General features: G+C 39.2%; 1 protein-coding gene across 1 annotated transcript in view; it reads right to left on the bottom strand.

Moving 5' to 3' along the window:
• The window catches only part of LOC124711653 (protein suppressor of forked), a 154608-nt gene that overhangs the window by 70018 nt on the left and 60834 nt on the right, over window positions 1-23756 (bottom strand). Inside the window, exon 3 of the mRNA XM_047241840.1 lies at window positions 20867-20899. Coding sequence (XP_047097796.1) covers window positions 20867-20899 — 33 coding nt within the window. The remainder of the gene's footprint in view (window positions 1-20866; window positions 20900-23756) is intronic.

Below are 23756 nucleotides of genomic sequence, written 5' to 3' on the forward strand. Positions count from 1 at the left end.
TGTATGGTCCAGCACACAAAAGGACATGAACTTACACTTCAACTGTTAACAGACAAAGAAAACAAGCAGCTAATCAAATTTGTGATCGGACAGTAATGACACGCCTTTATTTGGAGTTTGTTAATTGACTGAACTGCAGGGTACGAAAGATGAATAAGCTGGCCAGGAAGCAGAATCTCCTCCTCTTTCTCACCTTTCAGGGAAACTGATTTAATAGTCAATGAGCAAACTGAGCAAAGTTAGAATATCAGCACAATTACAACAAAACAATACTGACAAAATTTCAAAAAGAAATTCCATCTTTATAGGAAAATGAATCAAAAGAAGCTTGTACTACTACTAAGCAATTTTCATGAAACAGCAATCCAGCTGATGAACTGTTTGCATCCTGCAATGACAAGTGCAAACAATTATTCCATTTCCACTTCAAATAAAACTGTTTTTTACCACGTTGTGTGTGCATCAGAAAACACGAACAAAGCAAGAAATGGGAGGGCAAACAAAGTGTGTGGAAAACCAACTCCTCATTACAGTTATACTATGAAATGAACCACATGTTCATACCGTACAGCAATTTTACCTGGAAGATAAATGGGGCTCCTTCCACCACTGGGCTAATGAAAGAGGCACGATCACTAGAACAGTTGTAAGAGAAAAAGTTGTGAACATCGAATGATACACAACAAAAAAAGAAAAACATTTTCCACATTGGAAGGTAAAAATTATGATGATGAATGTGTGTGGTTCCATAACCACCAAGAGATGTGTGTTTTGTATGTATTGTATTAAGTACGCTGTTTAATCTCTAAGAACTTTGTAGACATAACATTACACCTTGGTTGAAACTGTGAAGTCATTAGTAGACTGTGGTAGTGTGTGGGGGTCTCTCCATCGAGAATGAAGAACGTGCATGATGCAGCACGTCTCTTGAGAACCACAGTTGTGGAATGCTGCACTAAGTTTTCATATCACAAACGTCGTAATGCACAAGTTACGCCAACTCAAATGGGAAACACTGAGCCCTGCAAGTCCTGATCTCACCCCCATGTGATTATGCAACCTACAAACCCTAAAAAAAAAAAAAAAAAAACGAAATCTGTCAAACAAGGATATGCAGCACTGTCATGCTTACCTACTTTCTCCAGCCTCTGTGGCCTGACTAAGGACTGGAATTATGTCTGAAATGAGCAGCAATACAGAGTGGTTGTGTAGTGGGGGTAAGAAAGCAGTACATCTTTGTTCCAAATCCCTTGCCTCATAGCTCATATCCCTGCAACAGACCTGGATGCAAGACATGTCCCACACACCCTATCCATAGTACCACCACTACCTGCATTGCTTTCACAGACATCTCCTATACCATCAAAGGCAGGGCTACCTGTGGAAGCAGCCATGTGATCTACAAACTAAGCCACAACCACTACGCTGCTTTCTACATGAGCAAGACAACTGTCAACCTGTCTGTCCACATCAACAGCCACTACCAAACTGTGAGCAAGAGACAGCTGGACTACGCAGTTGCTGAACATGCAGCCTAACACAATGTGCTTCACTTCAATGATCGTGTCACAGCCTGTGCCAACTGGATCCTTCCTGCCAACTCCAGATTTTCTGAATTGCACAGGTGGGAACTCCCGCTACGACATATCCTTCGTTCCTGCATCCCCCTGGCTTCAACCTCCCCTAGTCCCAGTCCTCCACCTACCTATCCCCCTCCCTGCTTTCAAAGCAGCACTGAGCATGCCTTCATTCCATCAACACACCCATCACCCATTAGTCTTTTCCCCCTCTCTCCCTGTTCTGCATCCCCCTGGCTTCAACCTCCCCTAGTCCCAGTCCTCCACCTACCTATCCCCGTCCCTGCTTTCAAAGCAGCACTGAGCATGCCTTCATTCCATCAATGCACCCATCACCCATTAGTCTTTTCCCCCTCTCTCCCTGTTCTGCTCTACCCCCCCTCCCCACACACACACACACACACACACACACACACACACACACACACACACACACACACACACACCAAAAGACATCATTGGTCCCATCAAACTTCAAACTACAAAAGGAAGTTGGACATGCCCTTTCACAGGAACCATCCTGACATTTACCTGAAGCGATTAACCTAAATCAGGATGGCTGTATGCGGGTGCTGCTCATGTCAGACAGTTGCAGTCCTGTGTCGGACCACAGCGGCACATATATGTGTGTGTGTGTGTGTGTGTGTGTGTGTGTGTGTCATTTGGCCGAAAGCTTAAATGTTTTCTTTTCACTGTGGCTCAATGCCTCCTCTGTTGAGTAACAATCTATCCTTTTTATAATACCCTTGACAATACATTTTCAGTTCAGTAAAGTGATCATTATAATTCAGAGCAGAATACACAAACACGTTATACTGTGTAACCTTTATGTTTGGAAACTTTTATATATATTTGGAAGTTTTTTGTATGTTTTCAAGCACTGCCAGTTTACTTTCAGATGAAAATGTCATGCTAAACAAAAATGAATTTTGATTTCAGAAGGCCAATATGTGAAACTATGGAAGGAAACAAAATAGGCGTGCTAGTTAAAGGGAATATTGTCCTGACCAACAGAAAAAAAGTCATCTTAAAAAATCATAACATTTGATTTAAAAATGCACCCATTAAAGTGAAATATCTTAAATACAGATTTCCAAACAAATGATGACAATATCATTTTAATCATAATAATATTATCTTTCACTTTAGAAAAAGTCTTTAACCATTCTACAGGTAGAGCATTTTCATAATTAGATGAAAATCACATACAGCAAATGTGAAAGTGTAATCTTTTGTGACCTTTACCCTGAAGCAGGATACTAACACGGTCCTTCACAAAGATGTGCACACAGTATGCAGCATACCGCATCAGCTCACTATACTTCTGAAAGGCCATCAACAGACTATTTACGATCAGTGTGCTTGGAAGTAGTCTTTAACATTATATACAACAACCAGGCCATTTAAGTCTTCATTTATAGCTCGGCAAGCTGAAGATGTTCAAAGAAATGAAACCAGTTGTAGCAAAAATGTGTAAAACTACAGGTGAGGTAATTTTCATTAATCATTAACATTAATGTCACCTGTGAGCTTAATATGGTCAAGATTTAATTACATGTTAGCCGTTAATTCCAGGAAACAAGAATATTTTTCATAAAACTGGCATAGATGGCAAGAAACATTGTAAAATTGGTACAGACAGAGTGATCATTTTGTATTTAAAGAAACTTTCCATTTCTCTGTTTTGTACCACCTGTCACCAAATTTTTGATCATTAACAGAAAAATGGGACACAATGAACTAAAACATAGTCACCTTTGTGCGGACAGTTCATCAAATGATCCAGCATGTAATAAAATGGAAATATTGTGAACAGTGCTGCCTTGCACTTTCAGTAACTTGAGAACACATGCAATGATATGAGCAATGAGGCAGAAAGCAAGAATTTTCTTCAAAGAATCTAACTCCAATGTACAAAACAGCTTCAAATTTCTTATTACTTTACAAATGAGTTAATGTGCTAAATATCTGACATCAGGAGAAAAAACACAAGGAAAGTTTCAGAAAGATTTGAAAGCATGCTTAAAGTTTGTTGGAAGTCGACAAGTGTTCCCATTCTAAATACTGGATTAATATAGTCCACATATTTGTGTGCCAAGAGTTACCCTGCCTCAAGGCATATACTCAGTTTTGAACTGCAATAATTGTCTTACTGTGTTAAATCTGTAAAATAAGATGAAACATCTTAATGAGTAGATTATGACATTTTAAGTTTGGAAAATAATCATACAATATAATGAAAATCAAATTTTTGTTGTCCCCCTCAAACTTTTAGACAAGTGGGACTGGGTTACTATCGCACAGATTAATAGCTTAGTAATATAGACTACAAAAAGGTCCAGTTCCTGACATCAGTTTCCCTTCTACAGGCCATAAACACATGCTCAGAATATTTTCAGATATGTACAGTTTTGGTAGATGTATGCTGAAGAGTACAAATAACATTTCAATCAAGACACACACCATATGATACAAAAAACATTTCATCAAGCTTTAAAATGATGGAAAAATTGTGGATTTCACAATTCAATAAAGGAAAAATGGCCGTTTTGTCCTATTATGACTCTTCTCCAAATATTATTAGATTCTCTATTCTTCTTGGATGAACTGGAATCTGCAATCTCCACTTTGAAACAAAGTTCCTGCCACTGATCACCTCACGGTAGAAAAGATCAAAAAGTTTTATTGTACTACATTTCAGTGACTGCTTAAGTTGATGAACGAGAGCATTGCTAATCTGTATATAACACTGTGGCAGAAAGCTCGAGCTGTTGCATTGCTGAAGCATGGTAAACGTAAAAGTTTTTGTCAAGTATCATCGTTGTGCCACTGTTTCCAGCTCTTTGAAACTCTTGTTGTTAACCAAATTAACAGCATAAATGAATCATGCTGCGGTCATATATCCAAGCCTACTCAACACACTGAGGATGATTTTCAACAGGGTAGTTGCCTACTACACTCAACCACAGAAAGTTACTAAAGAAAAATTATCAGCTCACCAGCAATTACCAACTTACATTCCTCATAGGCACTGCTGCAGAATAGAAGATTCCACATCTTTCTCTCCGTCGCATACAAAAGAATGATCAACGGCAAGGCAGTGTGCTCCCTTCTGTGTTTTTTAATATGTACAATTATCAGCCTATTACAGAACACTGCAGACATTTCATCTACTTTGATTATAGCAGTGGGGCTGCCCAAGGGAAGAAATTTAAAGAGATAAAAGAAAAGTTCGTTTCATCTTTGGATACAATTAGGCTGTCCTACAAAGTTAGTCATCTAACGGCAAACCCCAGCAACAATTACGTGTGCACAGTTCACTTGTGGAAGTGAGAAGTCTAGTGCAAATTGATTGTCACATGGAAAGGTAAATGACTACCACTGGCCAACATCTGTTTATCTCTGCGTGTTATTCTTTGCCATAGACTGTCCTACAAAAAGTGCTGCCTTAACACTGGGCTGAAGGTGAGGCAAGGAACAATATTTCAAGGAAGATCACTGCCACCACATTGGGAGCTAGTCCTCACATTCTGAGGATGTCTGCTCTTGCTTTGTACTCTTGAGCTTCAGAGTACACTTCACCTGTATAGCATGCATCTACTCACACCAAGCAGGTTGACACTGCACCGAGCTGTACGAAGCCAATCCCAGTTGACAAACTGTCAGAAGAGCGATCACCGCTTATGCAGAGAAGGAAAAGCACATCAGTCATCCCCATCATCCAATGAACAATTATCAAGCTAGTCTGTCAACTAAACTCTAGAAACAGCTTCATTGCTAGAAGTCTGCTGCTGGGTGGTTGATTTGGGGAAGGGGACCAAACAGTGAGGTCATCAGTCCCAGCACATTAGGGAAGGATGGGAAAGGAAGTCACCCATGCCCTTTCCAAAGGAACCACCCAGCATTTGCCTGAAGCGATTTAGGGAAATCAAGGAAAACCTAAACCAGGATGGACGGCCACGGGTTTGAACCATTGTTCTCACAAATGGAAGTCCAGTGTGCTAACCCGTGCGCCACCTCACTTGGTTCTGCCACTGGAGAGAAAACTGAAGTCTCACTGCATCACCTGAGGGAAGATTAATCTGCCATCATATATCCCCGCAAAGCAAGAGCTACAGTGGTTGAAATATTTATTTAATCACCATGAATTACTTCGTCTTTTTGTCTTTTGTGGCAGTTTGCTTCAGGTTATACCAGTCCCAATGTTGTTGAACTTTATTGACATATTATCGCCTTTATAATCTGCCTTCTTCACGCATGTTTTCCAACAATACACAACTCTTTGTTGTCGTCGTTTTTTACAATTAAACCAGTGTTTATACTGCCATTTTTGAGTTGAGACTTTGCAGTGAGAAGATGGGCAGGTCAGTCGAATTAACACCAGAAAAGAAAGCTGCTCTACTTGCTTATTTTTCTGTTGGTCTCAGCACCAGAGAGTGAGTCTCTAAGACAGGATTTAATCAGTGTATGATTTCAACATTACTGAAGAAAAAAAACAGGAAAAAAGGAAATGTTGATCGTGAGAAAGGAAGAGGCTGGAAAAGGGCGTCTACTGCCAAACAGGACAGGGTATTGAAAAGGCTTTCTTTCACTCAAGTATCATCGCCTGTCATCAACTGAACTAAAGCGAGACTGGCAAGAAATGTGCAACATCTCAGTAACCAGTAGAACTGTAAGAAACAGACTACTAGAGGCTGGACTCTCAGCCTGTAGTTCTAGAAGGAAGCCTTTATTGACCAAGATAATGCGACAACAGCGACTAAAATGGGCAAAGGCATATGTGACATGGACACCAGAGATGTGGAGCAAAGTAATCTTTTCAGATGAATCCAAATTTAATCTGCATGGCTCAGATGGAAAAGTGTTCATGCGTCAAAGGAAAGCTGAAGAATTTTTGCCATCATGCATAACACATACCCACAAGGACAGATGGTTTGGGGCTGCATTTCCAGTCACAGAATAGGTCGTCTGGACTCTAACAGTACTGTCAATGCAGATGCCTACATAAGCATCCTTGAATGGAAGCTTACGCCAACCGTTAGACACAAGTTTGGAGGTGTTTTCAATTGCATTTTTCAGGACGACTCTGCTTGTTGCCATAGAGCTTTGAAGGCGAGTCCTATGACTAATATTTGTGCCAAACATGAAGCAGATTACCTTCTTGGTTAATTATCACATACTTCTACATTTCATTTCAGGTAAAATCTTTCCTTCGACAAAATGGGGTTCGAGTATTAGAGTGGACTGGAAACAGCCCGGATTCAATCCTATTGAGAACTGTTGGAAGGTTATGGGAAATGCTACCACCAAAAAGAAGCCACAGAATAAACGGGAGGTGTTGGAGACCCTTGTGTATGTGTTGTTTCATGAACTGAGTGAGGAATACATTAAAAAGTTAATTATTTCAATGCCTTCACGATGCCAAGCAGAGATTAAGGCATGTGGTGAAGTAACAGAGTATTATATGCAACAATGTGTTTGTATGAGGAAAGACAAACACTAAAACCCATCAGTTTCATGTTACAGCATTAATATGCAGTGTTTCTTTCAACATTTGTATTCATATTTCAGAGTAGCAAGCAGAATAGCTGACATATCCACTTACACTCATTTTTCAAGAAAGTGTTAAATTATAAAAAAAAAACATTTTTATGGAAAGAAAAATTAAGAATAAAAACAAATTGACAAAATTTATTGTGTATATTCATATCTGCTAGAAATCAAGAGAAATCAGGCAAATTTAGCTTAGTTCTTCAATGATTGTAACAAAAAATGTTAATTTAAAAGGTGATGCAATAAATATTTCCACTACTGTATCTGCAGAAAATGTTCTGCATTACCCTGTTTGGAGATGAATCATCTTAAAATGGGCATCCTCCATTGCAAGACAAACACCCAAAAATGGGGCATCCCTCCGAGTAGATGGAGACACGTCTAGTGAGTGCAGAACCCGAATCACTTGCTCATATGCCCTCTATTGCAACACTTTTGCATAATATAAGATTTGATTGTATCAAATAACAAGGCCATCAGAGTTCCCACATTCTAGAAATGCTGACCATATGCATAAATGAATAAATGGAGTCAAACCGTACAGAGAAAAATCAGTCTCATTTTTCCATGATTAGATAAATGAGAGGAGAAAAATATTTGAAACATGAAGCTTCATACTACATAGTTTCATCAGAGGAAAACTGAATGAAGAAAAGTAATAAATTATGAGAGAATGATAAATTATGAGAGAATGAGAAATTATGAGTGCCTACCTTCAGGACGGACAAAGAGCAGTACTCCAGACAGACATACTCTGAAGTTATACACTTCCTGACTTTCAGAACTAATAGTTCCCTTCCTCAGCAGATTGGGAGGGGATTTGGGGGGGGGGGGGGACTCAAATGGCTCTGAGCACTATGGGACTTAACTACTGTGGTCATCAGTCCCCTAGAAGTTAGAACTACTTAAACCAAACTAACCTAAGGACACCACACACATCCATGCCCGAGGCAGGATTCGAACCTGCGACCGTAGCAGTCACGCGGTTCCGGACTGTGCGCCTAGAACCGCTAGACCACCGCGGCCGGCGGGGGGACTCATTGGCAAAGGTTAAAAAGAAGGACAAGTCACTCAAATCCTAGGATGGGAGCAACTCACTGTAAGAGGATGAGGAACAAGAAAGATCTTTGTCAAACCTTGTCCCAACTACAGGTGGGTATCTCTCATCCTGGAATCTGAGTGACCTGCCCTTCCTTTTAAGATTCACCTATCTGTTCCTTCTTCCCAAGTAAGGAATTGTTTGTTTCAAAAGCTAGGAAACTTATCCCTTCACTTTTGTGTGTTCATCAGCAGTACTACACCTTTTTTTATCCCTCCTGAAGGTAAGCAGTCACCAAAAATTCTGTCTCATAATATATTACATATTTTCCCTGTCTTGTTAAGTAAATTATATGCAGAAGCTATACCCAGAAACAACAGCGTTTACATAAACTACAACAGCGTTTACATAAACTACAACAGCGTTTACATAAACTAAAACTACCTACAAATATAATTTCTACACAAATTACACAGTGACGAACAATATGTTAACATCCTTTTAATGCTATGTATCATATTTTTATGAAACTATTATATAAGAAAGGATACTGTAGATGTGAAACGGTGGTCCAATGTTAAGAGAGGACCTGATGGACCCCATCACATCAGGTTAAATAAATACACTACAAAAATAAATTAATGTGCCACTGAGGTATTAAAGGAGGGGGGATACAAAGGCTAGAATTTAATGTACTGTCTACACTGTGACGGCTAGAACAGATTGGAAGGATGAGGGGAAATAGCAGTGGCCTTTGCAAGGAACCAACATAGATCCTCTAGTGACATATTTTATGGAAATTTTAAATCGGCGAAGGTGAACATGGATTTAAATCCCATTCTTATCCATACAAACCCAGTGTCTTTAACAACTGTGGTACTTCATATGTGTCCTGTTAATCCACTGTTCTGTATTGCACTGTACATTTTGGTAATGCTTGCTTATAGTAAAGCTTTAAGCTTTATATCATCAACCACCACATAAAGAATTTAGCCCTCCACAATGATGATTATTTTCTCCTGCAGTCACCATCAATATCATTACACCCAGTGCACCACCCAAGAACAGACTTTTTTTCATTTATACCTGAAAGCAAGGGGAAACTACGGCCGTAATTTTTCCCGAGGGCATGCAGCTTTACTGTATGATTAAATGATGATGGCGTCCTCTTGGGTAAAATATTCCGGAGGTAAAATAGTCCCCCATTCGGATCTCCGGGCGGGGACTACTCAAGAGGATGTCGTTATCAGGAGAAAGAAAACTGGCATTCTACGGATCGGAGCGTGGAATGTCAGATCCCTTAATCGGGCAGGTAGGTTAGAAAAATTAAAAAGGGAAATGGTTAGGTTGAAGATAGATATAGTGGGAATTAGTGAAGTTCGGAGGCAGGAGGAACAAGACTTTTGGTCAGGTGAATACAGGGTTATAAATACAAAATCAAATAGGGGTAATGCAGGAGTAGGTTTAATAATGAATAAAAAAATTGGAGCGCGGGTAAGCTACTACCAACAGCATAGTGAACGCATTATTGTGGCCAAGATAGATACGAAGCCCACACCTACTACAGTAGTACAAGTTTATATGCCAACTAGCTCTGCAGATGACGAAGAAATTGAAGAAATGTATGATGAAATAAAAGAAATTATTCAGATAGTGAAAGGAGACGAAAATTTAATAGTCATGGGTGACTGGAATTCGAGTGTAGGAAAAGGGAGAGAAGGAAACGTAGTAGGTGAATATGGATTGGGGCTAAGAAATGAAAGAGGAAGCCGCCTGATGGAATATTGCACAGAGCACAACTTAATCATAGCTAACACTTGGTTTAAGAATCATGATAGAAGGTTGTATACATGGAAGAACCCTGGAGATACTAAAAGGTATCAGATAGATTATATAATGGTAAGACAGAGATTTAGGAACCAGGTTTTAAATTGTAAGACATTTCCTGGGGCAGATATGGACTCTGACCACAATCTATTGGTTATGACCTGTAGATTAAAACTGAAAAAACTGAAAAAACTGCAAAAAGGTGGGAATTTAAGGAGATGGGACCTGGATAAACTGAAAGAACCAGAGGTTGTACAGAGTTTCAGGGAGAGCATAAGGGAACAATTGAAAGGAATGGGGGAAAGAAATACAGTAGAAGAAGAATGGGTAGCTCTGAGGGATGAAGTAGTGAAGGCAGCAGACGATCAAGTAGGTAAAAAGAAGAGGGTTAGTAGAAATCCTTGGGTAACAGAAGAAATATTGAATTTAATTGATGAAAGGAGAAAATATAAAAATACAGTAAATGAAGCAGGCAAAAAGGAATACAAACGTCTCAAAAATGAGATCGACCGGAAGTGCAAAATGGCTAAGCAGGGATGGCTAGAGGACAAATGTAAGGATGTAGAGGCTTATCTCACTAGGGGTAAGATAGATACTGCATACAGGAAAATTAGAGAGACCTTTGGAGATAAGAGAACCACATGTATGAACATCAAGAGCTCAGATGGAAACCCAGTTCCAAGCAAAGAAGGGAAAGCAGAAAGGTGGAAGGAGTATGTAGAGGGTCTATACAAGGGCGATGTACTTGAGGACAATATTATGGAAATGGAAGAGGATGTAGATGAAGATGAAATGGGAGATACGATACTGCGTGAAGAGTTTGACAGAGCACTGAAGGACCTGAGTCGAAACAAGGCCCCCGGAGTAGATAACATTCCATTGGAACTACTGACGGCCTTGGGAGAGCCAGTCATGACAAAACTCTACCATCTGGTGAGCAAGATGTATGAAACAGGCGAAATACCCTCAGACTTCAAGAAGAATATAATAATTCCAATCCCAAAGAAAGCAGGTGTTGACAGATGTGAAAATTACCGAACAATCAGTTTAATAAGCCACAGCTGCAAAGTACTAACACGAATTCTTTACAGACGAATGGAAAAACTAGTAGAAGCCGAGCTCGTGGAAGATCAGTTTGGATTCCGTAGAAATACTGGAACACGTGAGGCAATACTGACCTTACGACTTATCTTAGAAGAAAGATTAAGGAAAGGCAAACCTACGTTTCTAGCATTTGTAGACTTAGAGAAAGCTTTTGACAATGTTGACTGGAATACTCTCTTTCAAATTCTAAAGGTGGCAGGGGTAAAATACAGGGAGCGAAAGGCTATTTACAATTTGTACAGAAACCAGATGGCAGTTACAAGAGTCGAGGGACATGAAAGGGAAGCAGTGGTTGGGAAGGGAGTGAGACAGGGTTGTAGCCTCTCCCCGATGTTATTCAATCTCTATATTGAGCAAGGAGTAAAGGAAACAAAAGAAAAATTTGGAGTAGGTATTAAAATCCATGGAGAAGAAATAAAAACTTTGAGGTTTGCCGATGACATTGTAATTCTGTCAGAGACAGCAAAGGACTTGGAAGAGCAGTTGAATGGAATGGATGGTGTCTTGAAAGGAGGATATAAGATGAACATCAACAAAAGCAAAACGAGAATAATGGAATGTAGTCGAGTTAAGTTGGGTGATGCTGAGGGTATTAGATTAGGAAATGACACACTTAAAGTAGTAAAGGAGTTTTGCTATTTGGGGAGCAAAATAACTGATGATGGACGAAGTAGAGAGGATATAAAATGTAGACTGACAATGGCAAGGAAAGCGTTTCTGAAGAAGAGAAATTTGTTAACATCGAGTATAGATTTAAGTGTCAGGAAGTTATTTCTGAAAGTATTTGTATGGAGTGTAGCCATGTATGGAAGTGAAACATGGACGGTAAATAGTTTGGACAAGAAGAGAATAGAAGCTTTTGAAATGCGGTGCTACAGAAGAATGCTGGAGATTAGATGGGTAGATCACATAACTAATGAGGAAGTATTGAATAGGATTGGGGAGAAGAGAAGTTTGTGGCACAACTTGACCAGAAGAAGGGATCGGTTGGTAGGACATGTTCTGAGGCATCAAGGGATCACCAATTTAGTATTGGAGGGCAGTGTGGAGGGTAAAAATCATAGGGGGAGACCAAGAGATGAATACACTAAGCAGATTCAGAAGGATGTAGGTTGCAGTAGGTACTGGGAGATGAAGAAGCTTGCACAGGATAGAGTAGCATGGAGAGCTGCATCAAACCAGTCTCAGGACTGAAGACCACAACAACAACAACAACAACAACAACAATCTCCATGTTATGGAAATAGGTCACCACCTCACTATACTTAGCTTGCTGAAGGCTAATCCTTTCATCAAGTGACTACTTTCTGTTCTTAAATAAGGTTGTCTTCACAGATACTTATCTCCTGTCTCATTTCACAGAATCCAAATCGCCTCACCTCACCATAAGCAGATGTCATGTTTATCTTCTGGTAGAACTTAAGCGGTGTGATCCAGCACATGTTCATACATAGACAACTCTAACACATGAACATTTAGCTATTACTATAATCATTTAGATAGAGGGAAAACAATAATCACAACTAAGTCGTTATCATCATCACCATCACCATATCAACAACTGTAACACATATACAATATAGTCCCTCAAAACCTGTATCTGAACTTTTTTTCATTATTTGAGCAATGAGGAAACTGCTTGAAGAAATACAAGAAGCCATTTAATTACTCTTTTATTTATGACAAGACATGTTTTGGGCTTTAGACCTTCTGCCGGTGGCTTCGCAATGTTACACATTTATTTCCACTATATTAAATACATTTTTAATGCTTCAGCTGTTTTGAGCAAAATAATTTCTTTAAGCTCTACATACAGGATGTACATGAAGCCCAGGAACACTTAATTATTTCTTGCACAAGCACTAAACATTGTACAGATGTCATACATATTGCATTTTGAAGAGAAACTCTGAAACTTTTGTACAAACATTCGATATGCGAACCATGAGTGACCCGACAGACATTAATACGTTAATCGAATTTTTTGCACACCCGTCCCAGCATGGCATCATCGACTGTGGCAGTCGCTTCCCGTATTCTCTCCCAGAGCTCTGCTACATCACGTGGTAGAGGTGGTACACCAGATCTTTAATGTGTCCCCACAGAAAAAAGTCACACGGAGTGAGATCTGGTGATCAGGGAGGCCATTTCATGAAACAGCTCATGACTAACGCTGACTATCGGCAAATTACCAAACTACGCTCTGATGGTATACATGGGGAGGGGGGGGGGGGGGGGGGTAACTTTCAGGATTTTCTTCAAAATGACATATGTATGATATCTGTACAATGTTTGGTTCTGGTGCAATAAATAATTGAAAGTGTTCCCAGGCTTTATGTACACCCTGTATTTCCAAGCCACACACAAAAATCTAATCCACAACTCAGGGCTCTTACTCTCATTCTACATATCTCCGTGTATAATATTAGAACTGCTAAAGAAATTATTTTGCACTGACAGCTGCAGCATTCAAAATGTGGAGGGAATATTGATCACAAATATTTAACTGTATTAAGCTCCTTGGAAATGGTCAATCCATCTTGGATCCTGCATTTCTTAAGGTATTTAAATATTTTAACTTTAAGACAAAGACAGCTTACTGAATTCAAAATCACCTGTTGTGATGGCATTTGCATAGCTGTTTCAACTGAGCAAGACCTTTTCTTATAAACATTGCATTCTAGATAACTTTTAGATCTGATTGTAATTCTAAGTAATTAACGGCTGAAGGGTTATTACTGTTCCATGCTAGCCCAACATCAAAATATTAGAAGAGCTAAAGTCGTACAAGCTTGTTGCCATTTTTTGTTTTTCTAAAGACTTAAATTCTGTGTTATGGGTGGAAAAATTAATGTCCCAACTAAAAAGTTCTGGAAACTTAGTAAATTACTGTAAAGTACATACCTATAACTTTTGTGTAGCAACTTTCAGTGTTTTAATGGAGCTTTGAAGCTTTAACAATGATCACATAAACTAGGTCTAAGCCTACTGGAAAGTATAAGCATATTAATTTATAACACGCAGTCGTTTGATCAATATCCCAGCTATTTACATCAAGTACACCTGCTTAAGTAGTATGCAACAGTGAAACACTAATGCAGATTTAAAAATGATACATGCAACTTTTACCTCCTTGAAATACTCCAGTGACATTTCAAAAAGAAAAAGAAATGAGAAACTGTTTCCAAAGAAGAGTGAAGTACTTTTGCAGTTTTGAGGAAATACTGAAACAGCATATAAATGAAGAACATTTTTCATAACACAACTGAACTTTATTCTTCATTACAGGCTGCTACATACATCAAGAACTTTAGTTGGAAAATACGGAATATGATAATTTACCATTAAAAAATCTTGTGTTGATATCTGTGTATTACATTTACAATTTTTCTACTGTTAATGTCACAAAATGCAGTGAATTACAATTACGGAAAAAAAATAGATACAGCTTACTGTTTCCATAATATGGTTTGCACTGTTTCAAATTTTTCAAAACAATACAATTTTGCCTCCATACTCATGTTTCTCTCTTAAGAACTTACTACAGCCACAAAATATGTGTAATATGTGTAATATGTGTAACATGAGTAAAAGCAAATGGTTTGCAATGGATGAACCTCTTCTAAAGAGCTGGAATAAATATCCCCAAATTTTGCTGCTGCTCTCTGCCTTTGATCTACTTTCTTTTTTGTTTCAAATGTAATTAATGCCTGCTCCCCACGAGCATGGAACAAGCACCAGATTATCATTACTTAAATCAGGATGTTAGCCGTATATCAGCAACAGTTGTGACAGCCACACACAAATATGGAGCTCTATATTACACTTCACAATGATCCAGATCCATACTGCTATAATTTATTAAGAAATTTCTCATAAATGTTGTACTACAGTCGTTTGCTTTTAAGAGCTATGTTCATGTATACGTGTTTCAAGAAGTACTGTTCCCTTATTGAAGTGTAGTGTACAAAATGAACAACTATAACAATGTCATTTTTATAATTAAAGTGAGAAAAATTTCTAAAAATGCTAAAAGACACCAAATGAGAACTGGGATTCAACTGCACAACTTATGAAGTATGGAAGATGCAGAAAAATTATTCTCTCACTCAACCAACATCACTAGTCGTACTGACATATGTGTATTACACAATTACCTCTACTTTTTCTCCTCATACTGAATTTAGAAGTAAAATGATGTAGCAATTTTTAGGTACATGTTTCAGAATCACTTCTCTAGTATTCAAAATGAACACTTGTTTATGGAAGGACAATACGAGATTTATCAATATTTCACCACTACTTTAGCAGAAAATATTCTTTATTTATATGTTTACAATATTTTTCTGTTCCTTCAAATCAACTTCTGCCAACAAATTACAAAAGCTTATAGCTAACACTTAAGCATTTGCATTTTACCTTTTATAAGAATACATTTTCTTGGAAATTTCCGTACAAAGCTTCTGTCTTCAAATATGGTATCTTCACTGTTTTGCGTGCATTCAGTAACTGATAATTTGCTTTATGGGTACAAACTGAACGGGACTGGCTCGCATTCCTTGAACATGAAGTAGAAGTCACCTGGCAAGGCTCATGAACAAGTGATCTCTCTTGGGATAAAAAAAAACACACACAAGAGTTTCGAAGTTCATTAGCGAAACCAACTCTCTCCCCATAATAATTTTTTGTTTCATATTTCTAACAGCTGTCTCATGATTTAAGATATTCTGTAAACTTTCAGCCAATGGGCAAAATTAAAAAACCCACTCCTAACCACAACGTGAACTGTTACCTTACACTTTCTTGTTTTTGATGCAAATAAGTTCCAAATAAAGCATGTCTCAAGGTTCAGTAACTTGAGATATTAAACAGAAATGTGTAAAAGGTTCAAAAAGCACTAATGGTACAAAGTGTTGACAAATTTTGCCCACAATAACACAATTTACTACATACCGAGAACATACGAACATTATGGACCCTACACTGAAACTGTTTTAAACTAAACTCTGGTAAATTGAGATGAAATAATTCAATAATAAAAATGTAAGTACAGTGTATTTAAATTTCATTTTTAATGGCCTCTAAACTTTGAAACAACAACACTTATTCCAATGTTATCATCCATTAACTGCTTATCAATTAACATTACAGAACATAAAATCTGTCCAAGACTTTGTCCTCGAGATTCCTTTCCAAAATTCTTAGAAAGATTATTCCTCAAACACACTTTCTACATGAGCAAGTTTTGGTAATATTCACCTGGACTCTTCAGAAATAGAAGCTTGTTTAATTTGTTTATCCCCTCCAAGACAACAGAATCATTTTTTTGATCACCTTCAGAGTTCCCAGTCTGTAGGGCAGTGGCTTGTACCTTGAGCCAGCATGAACTTCAAGCTGATCTTATATCTCTGGTCTATACTCTCAGTAATTTCCACACCACATATTTCCTACTTTGAAATGCGTGTAGCCAGCTATTACAGGACCAAGAAACAATTACTTGAATGTCCTAGACATTGTTTCTTTCCCCAAAAAGAAAGTTTTTGTTCTTAGTTCAATGTTGTTCTAGCTACAAATGCACAAATAGAATTAAAACATAAATGGTTGGTAATTATGGTAGATAACTATCATGTTAATTTTACTATCTTTACTTATTTTAGCTTATGTAACCATTTATTGAAGTGGGAGGAAAGTATCTTGAGTCAGGAAAATGATCATGGCCCAGTGTACTTTGTAACAGAAATTTACAATATGGCAATAAAGTTTAAAAAATAGAAAAGCTAGACAGGCTTAAAACAATAAAAGTAATTTGTTTCTTTTAAATGTTAATTAACATGAACGTTTTAGGCCTAATTTGTTAACCAGAAAAAATAGTGTGTTTATTTGGATTTCAGTTTGTTAGCCAAGTGTTAATGTTCAATAAAGTCTAATATTATATGACTTGTCCACTTATTTTTAAGCTGTGGCTCATGGTACAAGACCACATTGTACTTTAAGCCAAATACAACACTTTGAAAAATTATGGTACAACCTTTTAATAAACTAATTATGTATTGCGAATCATTTGATGAGTAAGAAAATTACCGAAATGGTTAAATAAGCTCATTACAATCCCAATTACTGTGTCTGCTACGATGGTAAAAAAGTAATTAAAACAACCATGCTACACACAGCTCATCTCCTTATACTTCAATTCAGATTAAAAGTCAATACCTGTACATTTTGATACATGTGAGACACTATCAAAGAGTCTGCCCCCATTTCCACCAAATAATACTACTAATTATATTAATGATTTTGACAACTATGTCCTTCCACTCATCCCAAATGTGGACTAGTTTGCCTACAAAAACATTTCTCAAGCCATTTTTAAGACAAATACTATACATCAAATCACATATTAGTGTTTTCTGAATCAATCTAATATTATCTTAGAATTTATGAAAGAAAAAGGTCAATGTACTTGTTTTATAGCAACTACCCCCTGCAAAGTGGTTGACTAAGCATCTCAAGAAGAGACTACTCAGCTCAACATTGTCAAGTTCTGTAACCCTTTTAGCATCATCCACAACTGTTCAACCATCATAATACTTTCAGTAACAATTGCAAGAGCACACAAGTTTAGAGCATTTTTAAATCATAAGAGAGTGCCCCCACACAATCAACACTAACTCCAAAAGCATTGGAGCTGTACAAATAAAAAAAAATTAACTTATTGTTGACATGAGATTAGGCTGTTTAATCTATTTACATCTAAACATAATAAGAAGTAGAACATTAGGTTTCAGCAAAACCATAGTTACCACACACAAATAAAAAGAAAATGCGAAATTAATGTGTTAAGTTTATAATTCCTGGTATATATTGTGCTGACATTATTCACGGAAAAAGCTGACTGACTTATCATAAAGCTTTGTGATACTTAAATAAGGGAATATGTCTTGCAGATGCTGCTTTAAACAGTCACAAATAGAAACGAAATTATCAACAGGTATCAATCTATAAGAAATTAACTGGACTGGAAAGAAAAATTTACCTAGAGAGCAAGAATGAATTGACAACCCATCATCACCTGCAGAAACATGTCAAATACTGAGAATTTTTGTTTCGTTTGGTATCAATTTATTGCTGGTCCCCAGACAGACAATATGCCAGTTTTTCACACTTACTGGTTTTAACAGATAAAGGCAAAAGCATCTGAACCAAATCAAATAAAAAATTACACATAAATAAACGTACAAAGAGAAATTGCTAGGCATTTATAAAAAGAATTAAAAGTAAATAATTAGCAAATTGTTTAAATTGTTTTTCTGTGGGGTCTTTCTCAGCCGAGTAAAATTATAGCAGCATTCTGGACAGAAGACTTGGGACCTAGGTGAAGAAAATGGACAAATCTACTGGATCATTGTAACACATGACAGAAAATTGTGATGATGAGTTTAAGTTTCAATGCAGTATCTACTGTTATAACTAGTCTGTTTCCATATCTTAATTTCTAAATGAACTTACTTTCTTCTCTCTCCTCTTCGGCCCGTAAAGTAAAACAAAGTATTATCACTTTCTAGTGTTTCCATCAGTCCTTTTATGACTTTCAAGAAACAGGGCTTTTGCTACTGCTTTCACACATAGGTAATTAATGTTGTTGTTGTTTTTTTTTTTTTTTTTTTTTTTTTTTTTTTTTTTTTTTTTTTTTTTTTTTTTTATAGAAAAGTCAACAGTCACTGGGTAACAGATACCCTCAATCAAGGTTTGTCCACACAAATCACTTCCATCAACAACAAAATGTCAATGGTAAATTATGAAACAACTCAAATCACAGAAACACTAAAAGGCGGATAGTGCATTAAACTAAACAAAAGTAAGAATACACCAACTTTCATCCACAATTAAATTACACACACACACACTTCTTCTGCAATCCACAAAATAAAAAGTGCTTCCTAAAACCAATACTGTTTTCTGTAACAGAGTTGATGAGATTTACCTAACACTGCTGCTTTTTGGTTCATTAAGTTGATAAAAATGGTGATATAAGGAGTAAAGTAGATGCAGCAATATAATGAAACACACACACAGCAAAAATAGGCTGATTTCAAAAGTGAAATTTCTGATATTTTTAGAACATAACTTGGTACAAATGTTCGTATTCTGTAAGACATACAAACTAGACAGTTGAAATAATCACGAAACAGACACAAAGTACAACCAAAAATAATCTATAATACAGCTGAAGTATATATCAAACTTCTGTTAAACCATACTGCTTTGCATTTTATTTTTATGCAGTAGAATGAGAGATGTAAATATTTTACACAATGTATTTTACACAACGAAATTACAAATACTACTTGTTAAACAGAAACCAAGTGCAGTCCCAAGAGTTAAAAAAAATGTCTTTATTGAATTCTATATATTACATAAGATCCATATGGGGGACTGCGAATGAAATGATGTTCATGGGTCGATTAATAAATGACCCTTTAACACAGCCTTGCAATAAAGAGACACATTGAAACAGAATTTGATGAAATGAAAGAGCTCTTACAAAAATATTAGTTCTCGTTTTGTGATGCAATACGAAATACCATCTTTATACACTTGATTGGACAGCTTCTAGTATGCGCACACTATAACGGTACAAAAACACATCAAAAAAACATAGACCGTGTGTGAATCAGAAAATAAATTTTATACTGCAGTTACATTTCTGAGGTAACAAAGGAGAGGGTAGCAGCAGACAGGATTTCTGCTAAAGTTTATCAAGAGACAAAAACTATGTCCAAAAGTTATTATACTAAAACCATCTCAGTAATACACTAGAGCTCTTCCACTCATCACATTCTATCTCTATTAAGGGGAAAATGTTATATCACACTCTCACTCACTCAGAGAAGTTCTTGAATATACACTGCTTCCTACTGAAGCAATCAACACAGTTCATTAAATGTTCAATCAAAAAATTTCAATACACTCAAGAACTTCATTACCCACTCAACAGAGAGGAGGGAATTAGGCATTGTTAACTCAGAAAGTGGCACTTTCTGGCACTTGGCAAACTGTATTAATCAAAGGTACCAAGTCTCCTGTGAAGAATGTTTTGGTGTGTAAGATATACACTAAGTTCTCTCAATTTGCGCACAATATGACCACAGTCATTTGATGAATGCAATAAATTTATTAAAATCTCTTCACCAATTTCCATTTTTTCCCCATCACGTGCTTCATACTACTACGAAAATAAATCATTTTCATGGAAACAGGTACTACATATAGAACTCAAGACACAGTGAACTCCTGTACTATTATGACAACATACTTAGAGAGAACCACAGTTTTTGTTGTGTTTCACAAAGACAACTGTTTAAAGATTTCAATACTTTCCTCCCTACTCCCAACTTACAATGGAAAATATAAACAACTACAAGGTTACTTTCGCAGAAGATAAACATTTCTGTTACCAATTCCTTTTGTTTGAAACTAACAAGGTAACGCATCGACCCACCAATGTGAAAAGGACTTGCTCAAAGGCAATTGCCAACAAAAATGCTCCACTGAGTCTTGTTTAGACACACACAAAGAAATTTAAACAAAAATACATGTTTCTAATACAAAAATTCTGTGATTTCCATCTAGTCAGCCAAAATTGCCAGAAAACATCACCTCCCAAGTGTTGTACACGAAGTCCAAATGAAAAATAACTTGTCTTAAATGAATCAGCATTTTTATTTACCAATATCAGAAATAAAACATTATCACTAAGATCACATACCTTTTCTACTTTCTCATAATTTCTTGCCTTCATCTGAAAAGGAGAAATACAAACAAATTAATTTACAGGTAGTAATTAAGACATACATAAAATTTGGATGTACAGTCTCAGATATGATTTTTGACATTGATTCAAAATTCTCAACAAGTCCTAAGACTCGGAGATCAATGAATCTTCAATTTTGCGCAGTGTTTGGTCATCATGAAGATTATGGAAAATCTGCTTCGCACTATGTTCTCATATGGATTAAATGAATACAAACAGAGGGCACAATAAAAGTACACCATTTTTAATATCTAAACTTTTACAATAACATTTGCCCTCAGAAACACAGAACTTGACCTTACTAAAATTATATATTTAATATAATGAAGGCCATCTGACTTCTGAATGTGGTCAGCATTGCGAGATACCATCAAGCAAGAGGTGCATGCAATGGACTTGACTAATCTCCAAGACTCGAGGAGAACTGTTGATCATTTTCAGAGAGATTTCGGGATTGCAGCTGGTCATTGTGAACTTCTCTCCACAATATTTCGACTGGACATCTGTCAGTCATCTTCAAGTGAGCCGTCAAAGACTGATGAAGCTGTTCTCTGCTGCACCTTATATAGTGCATTGAGAGTATTACTATGCATGTGTTAGAGTCACAGTGACCGAAGGACCATACCACACGCTGGCAGTGCCCTAGCTGGTGGAACTGCGAAGGTAAGCTGTCTTTGGCGTTGCCGCTCGCTGCAATCATTGGAGTATTCCCGCATCTTCGTCTGGAGCAAATCTCCAAGATCACAGTAATATAATCTCTAAAGAAAGGGCTGCACTACAATATCTCAGAGCATCTGGACATAGTGGTACTGAAGGCCGATAAAGGTACTTTCGTTTGTATTTGGAGAAGATGTATGACCCTCCAGCACACGTGCAACAGAAGACATATACACTCCTAAATTCTTCCTCGTTTCCTCCAGAGACGATTAAGTGGTTATGACCACATGACAGCATGCTACCAAGTCTGTATGACCTTCCTTTATGGACTATACTGAGTAATATTGATGCCTCCACGTATGATTTAGCCAAACGTGTGCTTGCTTGCCGAGACCTTTGGTTGGCAAATATCAAATACAGAACTCAGCAGATTTTATCAGCAGAACTTGGGCTCTCCACCTATATAGTTAAAATCTTTTAGCGAGTTTTGATACAGGGATCTCTTTCTACATAGGTGCCTCCTGCTGATTCCTTGGTACTAATTGGTAAACCGTTTCAGGCATGCTCTTTCCTATTGTATGTTTAACAAAAAATTAACAGATTGACGGCATCATCATGGGCAGCCTCTTGTCTCCTCTGGTGGCTAACTTTTTTATGGGGGAATTTGAGTAGGGAGCACTTCAGTCAGCAGTTCTTAAATCAACTGTTTTTTTGGAGGTACATGTACGATATTTTCAGAGTGGCCCCTGCAGAGAAGATAAGTTAATGGAGTTTTTACATCATATGAACTGCATCCATGAGAACATTCAATTTACTATGGAATCAGAGAAAGATGGCTGTCTCCAATTCCTGAATGTTTTGGTTGGGAGAGAGAGGGGGGTAGGGGGAGAGAGAGAGGGGGGGAGAGAGAGAGGGGGGAGAGGGGGGGAGAGGGGGGGAGAGGGGGGGAGGGGGGAGAGGGGGGGGAGAGGGGGGGAGAGGGGGGGGAGGGGGGAGAGAGGGGAGAGGGGGGGGGAGAGAGAGGGGGGGGGAGGAGAGAGAGGGGGGGGGAGAGAGAGGGGGGGGGGAGAGAGAGGGGGGGGGAGAGAGAGGGGGGGGAGAGAGAGGGGGGGAGAGAGAGGGGGGGAGAGAGAGGGGGGGGAGAGAGAGGAGAGGGGGGGGAGAGGGGGGGAGAGGGGGGGAGAGGGGGGGAGAGAGGGGGGGAGAGAGGGGGGGAGAGAGGGGGGAGAGAGGGGGGGAGGAGAGAGGGGGGAGAGAGGGGGGAGGAGAGGGGGGAGAGGGGGGGGAGAGGGGGGGAGAGGGGGGAGAGGGGGGAGAGGGGGGGAGAGGGGGGAGAGGGAGAGAGGGGGAGAGGGGGGGGAGAGGGGGGGGGGAGAGGGGGGGGGGAGAGGGGGGGGAGAGGGGGGGGAGAGGGGGGGAAAGGGGGGGAGAGGGGGGGAGAGGGGGGGGAGAGGGGGGGGGAGAGGGGGGGAGAGGGGGGGGAGAGAGAGGGAGAGAGGGAGAGAGAGGGGGAGAGAGGGAGAGAGGGGGGAGAGAGGGGGGAGAGGGGGAGAGAGGGAGAGAGGGGGAGAGAGGGAGAGAGGGGGGGGGGAGAGGGGGGGGAGAGCGGGGAAGAGGGGGGGGGAGGGGGGAGAGGGGGGGAGAGGGGGGGAGAGGGGGGGGAGAGGGGGGGGGAGAGGGGGGGAGAGGGGGGGGAGAGGGGGGAGAGGGGGGGAGAGGGGGGGAGAGGGGGAGAGAGGGGGAGAGAGAGAGGGAGAGAGAGGGAGAGGAGAGGGAGAGAGGGAGAGAGGGAGAGAGGGAGAGAGGGAGAGAGGGAGAGAGGGGAGAGAGGGAGAGAGGGAGAGAGGAGAGAGGGAGAGAGGGAGAGAGGGAGAGAGGGAGAGAGGGAGAGAGGGAGAGAGGGAGAGAGGGAGAGAGGGAGAGAGGGAGAGAGGGAGAGAGGGAGAGAGGGAGAGAGGGAGAGAGGGAGAGAGGGAGAGAGGGAGAGAGGGAGAGAGGCGAGAGAGGGAAGAGAGGGAGAGAGGGAGAGAGGGAGAGAGGGAGAGAGGGAGAGAGGGAGAGAGGGAGAGAGGGAGAGAGGGAGAGAGGGAGAGAGGGAGAGAGGGAGAAGAGGGGAGAGAGGGAGAGAGGGAGAGAGGGAGAGAGGGAGAGAGGGAGAGAGGGAGAGAGGGAGAGAGGGAGAGAGGGA

Source organism: Schistocerca piceifrons, chromosome 8, assembly GCF_021461385.2.
Source record: "Schistocerca piceifrons isolate TAMUIC-IGC-003096 chromosome 8, iqSchPice1.1, whole genome shotgun sequence".
NCBI classification, from domain to species: domain Eukaryota; kingdom Metazoa; phylum Arthropoda; class Insecta; order Orthoptera; family Acrididae; genus Schistocerca; species Schistocerca piceifrons.